The 14,057-nt window shown below is 46.5% G+C and overlaps 1 protein-coding gene across 1 annotated transcript in view; it reads left to right on the forward strand.

Annotated features, from left to right (window-relative positions):
- The window catches only part of C7 (complement C7), a 114,978-nt gene that overhangs the window by 73,984 nt on the left and 26,937 nt on the right, over positions 1-14,057 (forward strand). The window contains exons 12-13 of the mRNA XM_040338809.1: positions 6,365-6,542; positions 13,412-13,499. Of these exons, the coding sequence (XP_040194743.1) occupies positions 6,365-6,542; positions 13,412-13,499 (266 nt within the window). The remainder of the gene's footprint in view (positions 1-6,364; positions 6,543-13,411; positions 13,500-14,057) is intronic.

Here is a 14,057-nt window from a genome sequence, read left to right on the forward strand (position 1 = left end):
TCAATAGACAATCCCCTGCCAACAATCGAACCGTGTGTACAAGGCTTACGAGATTGTGTAGATGGGCATATGCATCATGCTTTCTGGTGCATTCTTCTTGCATTTCAGATCAGTTTGAGAAACGACTATGTTCCATATTATTTCATTCCCATTTGAATTTGACCTGCAATACACAGCTTACAACTTTCCAGGTCATTCTGTAACTACCAGCCAAACAAGACACAGGTCCAAATCTGGCCTGTCCGCAGGCACCACAATATTAATATAGTAGAAGACAATAAAACTATTCAATTCAAATAGGGACTATTCAATTAACTAAGTATAACAGCCGAGGAACTTAAAGGAACAGTGCCTCTCAAAGCTGTTATGCGTGCCTTCCAGGGCCGATCCTAGGTAGGGTGCGCAGGGTGCTTTGCACCGAGGCGCCTACAGAGGTGGGGGCGCCAAAGTGCCAGAGTTCTCTCCTCCTTCTGGCAGTGCTCAGGGGAGGGGCCGCTCCTCTTGCCGACACAAAGGGGTCTAGTTTTCAGTGGCTGCTGAGTGCTGATGTGCAGGAATTAATTCCAAACACTGGGAGTCTGGGATCCCGCAACTCTAGTTGGAATGCCTCCCCCTCCCATCTCTATTTTGGGCTGCAGAGAGCGCCTCAAAGAAGCTACTTGCAGGACATTTTTTGACGTCCTGCCAGCGCACCGCTCCAGTGTGAAAGGGGTCTAATGGACCATCTCCTGTACTATTGTCTGCAGTCTCTGAGCATCTCCTGTACTATGTCTGCAGTCTCTGACCATCTCCTATATCATGTGTCTGCAGTCTCTGACCATCTCCTGTACTATGTCTGCAGTCTCTGACCATCTCCTGTACTATGCCTGCAGTCTCTGACTATCTTCTCTACTATGTCTGCAGTCTCTGACCATCTCCTGTACTATGTCTGCAGTCTCTAATCATCTCCTGTACTAAGTTTGCAGTCTCTATCATCTCCTATATCATGTCTGCAGTCTTTGACCATCTCCTGTATCATGTCTGCAGTCTCTAACCATCTCCTGTATCATGTCTGTAGTATGTCTGGGGGTCTTTCTAACAGACTCTCTAACATAAGCCCTCTCTGTGTCCATCAGAAAGGCTCCCCTCCAGGTCCCAATAAAGTACTCTGCTTCTCTTCCTGTATTTTGTTTATTGTTAAGAGATCATGTAAGGATCCCAGGGTAACAAAGACTTTGTGGGGGAGCATTTCTGATAAGTCGTTGCCATAGAAACATTTGTAAAGGGGAGGAGTTAGTAAAATGACCACACCCATGTGGGGGCACCAGAAATATTTCTGCACCCAGGCGCCTGTGACCCTAGGATCGGCCCTGGTGCCTTCAATCTGTGGCAAACCATGTGCCTTCCGGAGAACCTCCAGGTGAGCTTGTCCCTGTTCACCAAGCACCCCTCTGACACTTTTCATCCAGGATAGGTTTAATCATAGAGGTAGGGTGAAATGTGCCAGAGGTGCATGCTCATATAGCTAAGGACCATCCAGGAAGCCAGTTTGGCTGAATATAATACTAACAGAGAAAATTTGTTCTAGTGTGAACAAAAGCCAGTGTACAATAAACCCTAAAATAAACTGCTTAAAAACCTGCACCTGCCATGACACTTGCCCAGTGATGACAATATGGGGCCAGATTCTCGTAGGTGCGCGCATCTTTGTGCGGTCGTAACGTAAACTATTTACGTTATGCCTCCGCAACTTAGACGGGCAAGTGCTGTATTCTCAAAGCACTTGCTCCGTAAGTTGTGGCGGCGTATCGTAAATCGTCCGGCGTAAGCCCGCCTAATTCAAATGTGGGAAAGGGGGGCGTGTTTCATGTTAATCTTCTGTGACCCGACGTGATTGACGTTTTTCACGAATGGCGCATGCGCCGTCCGTGGAAATCTCCCAGTGTGCATTGCTTCTAATACGCCGCAAGGACGTATTGGTTTTGACGTGGACGTAAATTACGTCCAGCCCCATTCACAGACGAGTTACGCAAACGATGCAAAATTTTGAAATGTCAACGTGGGAACGACGGCCATACTTAACATTCGTACGCCGCACTTACGCCACCATATAGCAGGGGTAACTATACGCCGGAAAAAGCCTAACGTAAACGGCGTAAATGTACTGCGTCGGCCGGGCGTACGTTCGTGAATCTTGCTGATTTACATATTTTAAAAAGTAGTTTGCTGCACAGATGTCTCTATAAATCGCGGCCGAAATCGGGACTGCCAGCGGGAGTGAAATCGTGCGAGTTCAGCTGAACTTGCACGGCTTCACTCCCGCAGCCCAGTGTGAACCTGCAATGCAGAGGGACTAGGTGTAAAGTTGGAGCTGTAGTAGGCAGCAAGAGCCACATAAGCCAATGCCTCCCATGTAGTGTGGGCTGCTGTCTCTTGTGGAGCGCTACCAACTGCACTCCTCCTCTTATCCCTCCCTGCTAGCGTTCTTCAGAGTGGTACCAGCAGAAGGAAAGAAGAGATCTTTAGGTCAGTGTGAAGCAATACACTGGGCATAATAGTAAAGGGCTGCTTTCACGCTGATGTGCTGTGGGACGCTTGCATAGTGGCCCCATTTACTGGAATGGGTCACGATTGGCAGGCAGTAGCACCCACCAAAAGCAATAGGGGGCTTAATTCCTGCTGTGGCATGTGTAGACCTTTGGCTGCTGCCTCAGCAAACGTTATGTGCAGGGGTCAAGTCCTGGGGAAAAAAGTGTGGGAACTCCCACCCAAGATCCACTCCCCCACCAAAAAAAAAAGATGATACGCTCATATGCATATATATTTCACAGAAAATACAGTGGAACATTTATTGTAAAGTGCCAGTTTACAAAAGAAAAATATGGTGTCACCCCCCCCAACCCTCCCCCCTGGTCACTGAGCATTAGCATAGCTCTCCCCCCTAGCCTGCCGCAATGCTCTGTCCTGCCACTGCGGAGTGATAGCAGAAACATAACAGAGCAGTAGACACTGGGCAGGCTAGTGCATTGGGCTCTCTTCTGTCTAGCCTGCCACAGTGCTCTGCAGGGCGCTGGGCAGGCTAGTTTCAGGGTGGCAGCACACCCCAAACCGGCCCCTGTAAATGTTGTGGTTTATGCCAGTGCACCAATCCATGCACTGTCACGGATGGGGATGACACCATCACTGTCGGATATCATTTTCTTCTTAATAGTGTCACCCAGGCCTGGGACAAAAAATAGACCCATGAGTTTTAGACTGAGCAGTCCAGTGTAAATCCCCCCCCCCCCCAGTAAATTCCCCCAGTTGTATCTCCCATAGTGTAAATTCCCCCGTTGTAAATCCCTACAGTGTATTCATTCCCTGTGTAAATACCCTCAAATCCCACGGATGTAACCCCCCCTGATGTAACTCCCCCTGTGCTATCCCCCTAATGTAACCCCCCCCCCTGATGTAATACCCCTAATGTAACCCCCCCCTGATGTAATCCCCCTAATGTAACCCCCCCCCTGATGTAACTCCCCCTGTGTAATCCCCCTTGATGTCATTTCCCCTGTGTAATCCCCCTTGATGTCATTTCCCCTGTGTAATCCCCCTAATGTAACCCCCCCCCTGTGTAATCCCTCTAATGTAACCCCCCCGTGGAATCCCCCCTAATGTAACCCCCCCTGTGTAATACCTCTAATGTAACCCCCATGTGTAATACCTCTAATGTAACCCCCCCTGTGTAATATAATGTAACCCCCCTGTGTAATACCTCTAATGTAACCCCCCCTGTGTAATATAATGTAACCCCCCTGTGTAATACCTCTAATGTAACCCCCCCCCCGTGTAATCCCTCTAATGTAACCCCCCTGTGTAATACCTCTAATGTAACCCCCCTGTGTAATCCCTCTAATGTAACCCCCCTGTGTAATACCTCTAATGTAACCCCCCCTGTGTAATACCTCTAATGTAACCCCCCCTGTGTAATACCTCTAATGTAACCCCCCGTGGAATCCCCCCTAATGTAACCCCCCCCTGTGTAATACCTCTAATGTAACCCCCCCTGTGTAATATAATGTAACCCCCCCCCCTGTGTAATACCTCTAATGTAACCCCCTGTGTAATACCTCTAATGTAACCCACCTGTGTAATCCCTCTAATGTAACCCCCCCGTGGATTCCCCCCTAATGTAACCCACCCCTGTGTAATACCTCTAATGTAACCCACCTGTGTAATACCTCTAATGTAACCCCCTGTGTAATACCTCTAATGTAACCCCCTGTGTAATACCTCTAATGTAACCCCCCCTGTGTAATCCCTCTAATGTAACCCCCCCGTGGAATCCCCCCTAATGTAACCCACCTGTGTAATACCTCTAATGTAACCCCCTGTGTAATACCTCTAATGTAACCCCCTGTGTAATACCTCTAATGTAACCCCCTGTGTAATACCTCTAATGTAACCCCCTGTGTAATCCCTCTAATGTAACCCCCCTGTGTAATCCCCCTAATGTAACCCCCCTGTGTAATACCTCTAATGTAACCCACCTGTGTAATACCTCTAATGTAACCCCCCCTGTGTAATCCCCCTAATGTAACCCCCCCTGTGTAATACCTCTAATGTAACCCCCCTGTGTAATACCTCTAATGTAACCCCCCTGTGTAATACCTCTAATGTAACCCCCCTGTGTAATACCTCTAATGTAACCCCCCCTGTGTAATACCTCTAATGTAACCCCCCCTGTGTAATATAATGTAACCCCCCCTGTGTAATACCTCTAATGTAACCCCCCTGTGTAATACCTCTAATGTAACCCCCCCCCCCCCTGTATATCTGCCCATTGTGACAATATAGTGTATAATATCTCTCCCCTCCCCACATTTACAGACCTTAGAATAGCGCGGCTTTTCTCCACATGGATGTCCCTCCTCCTAGGCTCCTCCTCCTGCTGTGGGTGTACTGTCAGTGTGGAGGAGGAGCCTAGACTCTGTCAGCTGTGACGAGGGTAATTGTGATAGGCAGCCGGCACCTCTCCCCGCCTGCCTGTCACAATAATAGGGGATTGCAGTTCCTGGAAGACTTGCGGGCGCCGAGCACTGAGCTCTCTCCTCCTCCCTTCAAAGCAAAGTAACTGGAGTGCACAGGGGAAGGGGGAGGAGAGAGCTGCGGCGCCTCGCTCAATCCAGCACTGTGCCGGGTGTCACCCGGGGGGGGGGGGGGAACGCCGCCCCCCCCGCTCCCGCCTTGCAAACACCGCTGCCCAGGAGACAAAGATCGGCATGGGCGGCTCGAGTCCTGCAACGGGAACGACGTTCCCACAGTGAAAAAAGTGGAGGGACGTCGTTCCCATGCGTTCCCGCAGGACTCGAGCCCTGGTTATGTGTGAATGAACCCTAAGGTTGCTGCTGCCGAATGCTACTAAGGGCTCATTCACAAGTGAAGCAAGCATTGCTTCTCCTCTGAAAAGCAATCCGAGTGTGTTAGACAGGTAGTGGTGAGATAATATGTTGCCTCCTCACCGCCTAATTTGAACCCATGATTACCGTGTAGATCTTCACCTCTTTAACGTTGCCTATCCCTGCTCTAGAGCTTAAAGGATCACTAAAGGATTTTTTTTTTTAGCTAAATAGCTTCCTTTACCTTACTGCAGTACTGGTTTCATGTCCTCATTGTTCGTTTTTGCTTTGAAGTAGCTGTAATTCTGCTCTGATCTCCACACTTCCTGGTTGTCTGGCTCCTTATGAAAAATCTCATGGCAGCTTTTCACTGTGGTCCAAGCTGTGTGTCTAAAACTCCTCAGAACCAATCAGATTCATTTTAAAAACAAAACACTGCCCTGGATTTGATTGTTTTTGTTCTGTGGGTCTCTTTACTTCACAGAAACATGAAACCAGTTTAAAAACGAAAGTGAAACTAGAGGTACATTATATGATTGAATTTAATCTATTTTTAATCATTTTTATAAGGAATCAGTTAACTTTTATGTCTCTATCCCCCTGTAAACAGTCATTTCAGCAAAACATTTTTTTTCCTTTAGTGACCCTTTAACTGAACAAAAGCTATGATGACTTCCATCATCCAATCATGTGCAAGCAAAAATTTTTTTTTTTTTGCTTGCACATAATTGTGTATTTTTTGCAACATAAAGCTTTACCTCGTTTACTAAGCTCTGAAATAACTGCACTTACAGAGGGCAACTGCACGTTGCAAAGTGCACAGTCTAATTGCCCTTAGTAAATCAACCCCTAAATGTGATTGTCTAAGATTCAGTGTTCCTAGAAATGGTTTTGAAGGGATGATAACAATGTAAGTAATTTGTATGTGCAACGCAATTAAACTTAATAAGTATGAGGCATCTTACTCTTCATTTTTGTATATCTCACTCAATGTCTTATGATTGAAGGAGTTGTTCATGGTAGCTGGAGCTGCTGGTCATCCTGGAACCTCTGTCGTGGAACCTCGGGAAGAAGAGTCCGGAACCGGGTCTGTAACAATCCAGCACCCAGGGGAGGAGGGAAGAGCTGTATCGGAGACTCGATAGAAAGCCAAAAGTGTGAGGAGGATGAGCTGGAGCACTTACGGTTCGTTATATATGTTATTCTTTGTTTGTCATCTCAGAAGAACACTGGTACCTGCCATTTTCGAACCCTTCTGGTCTGGTCATTGGAGGAGAAGAGGCTGAGCTTCCAGCATAGCTAGAGAACTGACAACAGTGTGCTCTCCTGCCTAGTGTGATCAGTTTTTAATAGAAAAGCAGAGGGACTGGCAGGAGCACCAGGGATTTCCCATAAAGGAAGCAATACAAAGAGAACAGTACATGGTACATGGTACATATCAGGAATATGAAATATACTCTTTAACAGGAGGAAAAAAAAATCTACTTTTGTTACAGTGCACTTCCCTTGTAGTACTATGTTTACTACAAAATGACAGGTCCACTTAAATTTTATCAGATGAAAGGTAGATTTTTCTGAGTACTGCTTAGGCACAATTACCATTAATGACATAGCAAGTCAAGTCTTCACTTTTTGATTCCAGGTCCACTAACAGATTCCCTTTAGGGATAATTGTTAGCACCAGCCGTCGCTGTGCATGTTATATGTCACATTACAATATATACCTAGGTTCACCTTCTTCATTGCCCTGCCCAATGGATGTGTATTGAATGAATGATGTACTTGCCAAAAAAGTGTAAAAAAATAAAGCAATACAAATGTGTTAATAACGGAAACATGCCTAAAATTTGATTACAGCTCTCAGATGATCAGCCTGCATCTGCCATGTGCTAATATTTGTTCTTTCCAAATGTCATCTCCTTGATAAAACGCTCACCTGTTCTGACAACTGTCATTGTCACTTTGTCAGCAAATGGACGCTGACTTTTATCATCTGCAAAATTAGGAGCTTGCTTATTGCCGATGAATATTAGGCAAATTTATACAAAGGTCACTTGTTCTCTGTCTGCCAACCTAGCCTTTGGCGCTGAATATTTTATTCTTGGATTCTGATGAATTAGCATTTTCTTTTTGTTCAAAAAGTATTGAACGGTATTTCTTAACATAATTATAGTTATATTAGGAAACACTTTTATAACAAAAGTCTGTCAGTTCATAGGGAACATTGGGGTTTAGCCAAAATTAGTTTCACTGTGAAATGATCGATTTTAGCTTTTGTGGAAATTTCACCATTGTTAACCTCAAATTTTATCATGTAGTCTGTTAAGCAAAATTTGCTTAAAATACCCACATTTCCTATCAAAGCCATGTGATCATTATGGGCTAGATTCAGGTAGCCCTGCGTAATATTGTGCGGGCGTAACGTATCTCTGATACGTTACGCCACCGTAAATGAGTGCGCAAGTTCCGTATTCAGAAAGAACTTGCGCCCTAAGTTATGGCGGCGTAACGTATGTGCTCCGGCGTAAGCCCGCCTAATTCAAATTTGGATGATGTGGGCGTGTTTTATTTAAATTTAGTGTGACCCCACGTATTTGACGTTTTTTACGAACGGCGCATGCGGCGTTCGTAAAAGAATCGCAGTGCGCATGCTCAAAATTCCGCCGCAAATCGTCAATGCTGTGAACGTAACTTACGTACAGCCCTATTCGCGAACGACTTACGCAAACGACGTAAAAATGTCAAAATTTGATGCGGGAACGACGTCCATACTTAACATTGCGTACACCTCATAAGAGCAGGAGCAACCTTATGCCGAAAAAGCCTAACGTAAACGACGTAACAAAATAGCGCCGGGCGTATGTACGTTTGTGAAACGGCGTATCTTCCTAATTAGCATATTCCTCGCGTAAATCGACGGAAGCGCCACCTAGCGGGCCAGCGGAAATATGCAGCCTAAGATACGACGGTGTAAGACACTTACGCCATTTGGATCTTAGGGAAATCTATGCGTAACTGATTCTATAAATAAGGCGCATAGATACGGCGCCGCAACTCAGAGATACGACGGCATATCTGGAGATACGTCGTCGTATCTCCTACCTGAATCCGGCCCAATGTCTTTACTGACATGGTGATGCAGTTCTCCAAGATAAAGATTTGGTGAAGCATAAACTACCAGGGTCACAAAGGTCGCACTTTTGCGACTGGGCTTTGGTGCTCTGACACTTCACTGTTGGGGGGGGGCCTGTGAGGTTGCTAGCCACAGGGCTCTGAGCTGAGAGCGTCTCTTTCATACAGCCCGGAGCCTGCACTGACAGTTCCCACTCCCTCCTCCTTCACACAAATGGGAGAGGAGAGAGACAATCTCCTCCATCTGCCCCTCTCCTCCTGTATGCACCACGGGAAGTTTGTGAGGCAAAGCAGCTGAATTTGATCATTTAGCTGCTGGGCTTTACACTTCCTGAAGTGCAAACGGGAGGAGAGGGGCGGGAATAGAGAAGGAGCAGGTCAACTCTCTCCTCTCCCATCCCTGCAAGGGAGGATGGAGGGGGAACTATCAGTGCAGACTCTGGGCCATATTAAAGAGTTGCTCTCAGCTCAAAGCCCTGTTGGGAAGGCACTGATGGGCAGCACTGATGGGCAGCACTGATAGGCTGTACTGGTAGGCAGCACTGATGGGCAGCACTGATAGGTGGCATTGATGAGCACTGATAGGTGGCACTGATAGGCAGCACTGATAGGTGGCACTGATAGGGAACATTGATGAGCACTGATAGGTGGCACTGATGAGCACTGATAGGCGGCATTGATGAGCACTGATAGGTGGCACTGATAGGCAGAACTGATAGGTGGCACTGATCTGTCCATCCAGTGCTAAGATTTACACATCTCTGCCATACAGTATAGCCAGGTGATTGACACTTACTGTTAACTCCTTTATGACTGTCCAACACATACAAGGTGGCAAAAGGGAGGGCTCCAACACCAACATGTCACACATATCCATCACTAGATGGCCATTGTTTATGTGTTTAGAGTGCATTCACTGCGCACTCTTTGGGCAAAGATGAGCTGTGGCAGACAGGTCTCAGTTTGGGCTACAGACCAGTAGCTAGTATAATGACAGATTCTTCCAACCCCCGGGCAATCCAAACTGTTTAAAGGGACGCTGGAGCAGGTGGGAGGGGGTAAAGGAACACAGTGATGTCCTCTTAGCGAGTCCAACCAATTGACTAGAAAGAACAGCACCAGCCTGAGAAGTTCAGTCTTCTACTCTGCTCTTTTCGTCTATCAGCATGTTCTTTTTCTGCACATTCTCATGTAGCACACATGATTGGCTCCCGGTCCTGACTCTTTTTTCCATAGTATGAGGTCTGCTGCACAGTAAACAGTAAAAGCCTAATAGCACATAAATACAATAAATATATATATATATATATTAGGGTGACCATGTGTCCCGGATTCCCCGGGACAGTCCTGCATTTTGCAGGTCTGTCCCAGGTCCCGAGCACCTTCATTTCAGGACAATACAGTGTCCCGGAATGAAGCTGACACAGCCACCCCCCCTCCCCTCTATCTGTTGCCCCCAAAAAAGGCCACCACATCGCCGCTTTACTCACTGACCACACTTGTCCTGGCCAGGAATGTCTGGAGAGGCACAATCCCCGCCCCCCTGCTTCTGATTGGAGAAATCCTAAATCCCACTTCTTGTGTCTAATCAGAGCAGGGCAATGTAAAGCCAGCGGTGAAACAGGGTAAAATGGGTCATGGCCAGTCAGGACAAGTGCTGTTAATGAGTAAAGTGGCAATGCGGCTGCCTTTTTTGGGGGCGTGATCAGTTCTTCTGGGTAGAGTGTGCATCCGCTGCCCAAGCTGTGCTGTGATTCATTACAGCCCAAGCTAATTTTTGGGAAGAAGGTCCCTGAATGGCCATTTGGGAATGTGGTCACCCTAATATATATATGTGTGTGTGTGTATATATATATATATATATATATATATATATATATACAGTCCTGATCAAAAGTTTAAGACCACTTGAAAAATGGCAAAAAAACATATTTTACATTGTTGGATCTTAACAAAGTTCCAAGTAGAGCTTCAACATGCAACAAGAAGAAATGAGAGTGAGACAAAACATTTTTTGAGCATTCAATTTAATGAAAACAACAAATAAACTGAAACAGGCTGTTTTTCAGCTGATCAAAAGTTTAGGACCACATGCCTTTAAAAGGCCAAATCTGTGCAAAGATGTGGATTCGTTCTCATTTTCTGTCAGGTAGTCACACGTTGTGATGGCAAAGGCAAAAAAACTCCCTTTTTGAACAAGGTCGGGTTGCTGAACTGCATAAGCAGGGTCTCTCATCAAGACACTGGACGATCCTCGACCCAAATTAAGGCCCTTACTGGTGCTGACTGCAGCCCCATAACCATCAGACGGCATCTGAGACTCAAACACAAAAAACTTCTTCAAAAACCTTGGCCCAGATTCAGGTAGCAATTGCGCCTGCGTAACCATAGTTATGCAGCGCAATTGCTGACTTGCGCCGGCGTAACGAGTTCTCCTGATTTAGAGAACTCGTTACGCCGACTGCAGCCTAAAATCTGCGTGGCATAAGGCTCTTATGCCACGCAGATTTTAGGCTGCATTCTAGCGATGACCGCTAGGGGGCGCTCCCATTGTGATCTGTGTATAGTATGCAAATTGCATACTAACACCGATTCACAACGTTGCGCGAGCCCTGCGTACACAAATTACGTAGTTTGCGTACGTCGGGTTTCGCGTAAGGTTACACATCCTAATAGCAGGCGCAGCCACTGCTATATGATACCCACGTTCCCGCGTCGCGATATTTAAAATCTACCTCGTTTGCGTAAGTGAATCGTGAATGGCGCTGGATGCCATTCACGTTCACTTTGAAGCAAATGACGTCCTTGCGACGTCATTTGCCGCAATGCACGTCGGGAAAGTTTCCCGACGGAGCATGCGCTTTACGATCGGCGCGGGAACGCGCCTAATTTAAATGATTCCCGGCCCCGGCGGGATCATTTACATTGCGCGCGCTTACGCCGGGCAATTTTGCCGGCGCGCCCTCGCAATTTACGGAGCTACTGCTCCGTGAATCGAGGGCAACGCAAAATATTTGCGTGGGCGCAGGGCAAAATCGTTGCCCTGTGCCTCCGCAAATAAAGCGCAAGTCCTACCTGAATCTGGGCCCTTGTCTCCTTGAATGCCACAGAACTGCTCGTTTGGACTTTGCAAGAGAGCACCAAACATGGGACATTCAAAGGTGGAAGAAAGTTTTATTCTCTGATGAGAACATTTTTTACCTTGATGGTCCTGATGGTTTCCAAACGTTACTGGCATGACAAGCAGATCCCACCTGAGATGTTTTCTACGCGCCACAATGGAGGGGGCGCCATAATGGTCTGGGGTGCTTTTTCCTTCAGTGGAACAATGGACCTTCAGGAAGTGCAGGGGCGTCAAACGGCCACTGGCTATGTCCAGATGTTGCAGAGAGCATTCCTCATGACTGAGGGCCCTCGTCTGTGTGGTAACGACTGGGTTTTTCAAGAGGACAACGCTACAGTACACAATGCCCGCAGGACAAGGGACTTCTTCCAGGAGAAGAACATCACTCTTTTGGCCCATCCTGCGTGATCCCCTGATCTAAATCCAATTGAGAACCTTTGGGGATGGATGGCAAGGGAAGTTTACAAAAATGGACAACAGTTCGAGACAGTAGATGGCCTTCGTGTGGCTGTCTTCACTACTTGGAGAAATGTTCCCACTCACCTCATGGAAACGCAAGGCATCAAGCATGCCGAAACAAATTTTTGAAGTGATCAACAATAACGACGGAGCTACTCATTACTGAGTTCATGTTTGGAAGTTGGATTTCTGTTTTGGGGGGGTTTAGTTTTTTTTTTTGGAGGTGTGGTCCTAAACTTTTGATCAGCTGAAAAACAGCCTGTTTCAGTTTATTCGTTGTTTTCATTAAATTGAATGCTCAAATGTTTTGTCTCTCTCATTTCTTCTTGTTGCATGTTGAAGCTCTACTTGGAACGTTGTTAAGATCCAACAATGTAAAATATGATTTTTTGACATTTTTCAAGTGGTCTTAAACTTTTCATCAGGACTGTATATATATATATATATATATATATATATCGTTTTTATCGGGGTATTGCGCGTTCCGGCGTATAGCGCGCACCCCTAATTTTGACCCTAAAATCCTGTAAAAAAACATTTTATTGCATTTTACTACTTAGAGTTTGGTGTCTTGCCCGGCATCCATCGGCGGCCTCGTCCGGTCCGGCGTCCGTCTGCGGCCTCGGTGGTGTCTTCATGTTGAATCCCTGCTTCCAGCGCTTAGTTTGAAGCCTCCGCCGACATATACCGAGCGCAGTACACTCGGGTATATTCGGCCAGGCTCGGCTTCTCACGCATAAACGTCACAGAGCGTGACTACGAGCGAAGCCGAGCCTGACCAAATGTACCCGAGTGTACTGCGCTCGGTATATGTTGGCGCAGGCATTCAAACACGGCACAGGAAGTGGGTATCAGTGTATATCGCGCACCCACAATTTTGCTATGATTTTCAGGGCAAAAAAGTGCGCGATATACGCCGATAAATACGGTATATAGCCATACAACACATTTTGTAATTTAAAAATTACCTTTCCATTTCAATCTGTAGCCGCTGTAATTTTTTAAAACTGTCAAAACTTCAATGAAATAGGGAACCCTGCAAGTGTTCTGTACATAGTTGGCTGAACTGTGCGGCAAGGAGTCTGAAAAGATAAGCGCACTGCTGGGGGGTGGAAGTTGCATGAAACTCTTATTTTGTTCTGGATGGGCTTACAATATAGTGACTTTAAGAAAATTAATGTTAGTGCTGGCATAATGTTATATAATAATACAATACTGCTACTACTACTATTACTGCTACTAACAGGAATAAATTGTAAAAGTAATTAATCATAATGAATTCAATGGTAACTGTGTGTAATACAGTCATTATACTTAATGTGTTTTCACTTTTCTGCAGAACTGTAGAGCCTCACTGCTTTGACATCAACATCTTACCTACTGAGTTCTGCCCTCCTCCCCCTACTCTGGGGAATGGCTATATCTTGGTAAGTATAGCTGTTTTGTGTACTTTTAGGGCCCACTCACATGGGTGACCAGTGGCGGTAAAATCAGGCCCCTTATGCTGTGTAGCACCCTCTACCTTCAGGTAGGTGCTAGAGTAGTGAGTTTTTGTGTATACTGCCAGTGCAGGTAAATTTAGGCAGGCCTGGCTGTAAGCCAGGCCTGTTTGTTTTGATCTGTGGGGCAGGGGAGGGGTTTAGTGTAGAAGAATGTGCCTCAGCTCTTGGGCACCTCCTCTATTTCCAGGGAGAAGGTTCGGGAAAAGGGGCAGGGCAGAGAGCTGGAGTGACATGGGGTGCATGTGGGAGCCCTGACCAATCCCCAACTAGGATTGGCAGGGGGCAGGCCTCCTATATATACCCATGGTCAGTCTGCTGTGTGAGGAGTTGTCAGGTGGTCTGAAGGTAAACGGGCGATATTTGGGCTGAAATTATGCTCGGTCCGAACTGCTCGCCCAACACTAGTACGAACGCAAAGGGCCCGTCTACAGCCCAGAGCAATGAGGGGAAGAAGTTAGTGCTACCTGGATAGTGAGGGATAAG

This window comes from Rana temporaria, chromosome 1 (genome assembly GCF_905171775.1).
Source record: "Rana temporaria chromosome 1, aRanTem1.1, whole genome shotgun sequence".
In the NCBI taxonomy this organism is placed as follows: Eukaryota; Metazoa; Chordata; class Amphibia; order Anura; family Ranidae; genus Rana; species Rana temporaria.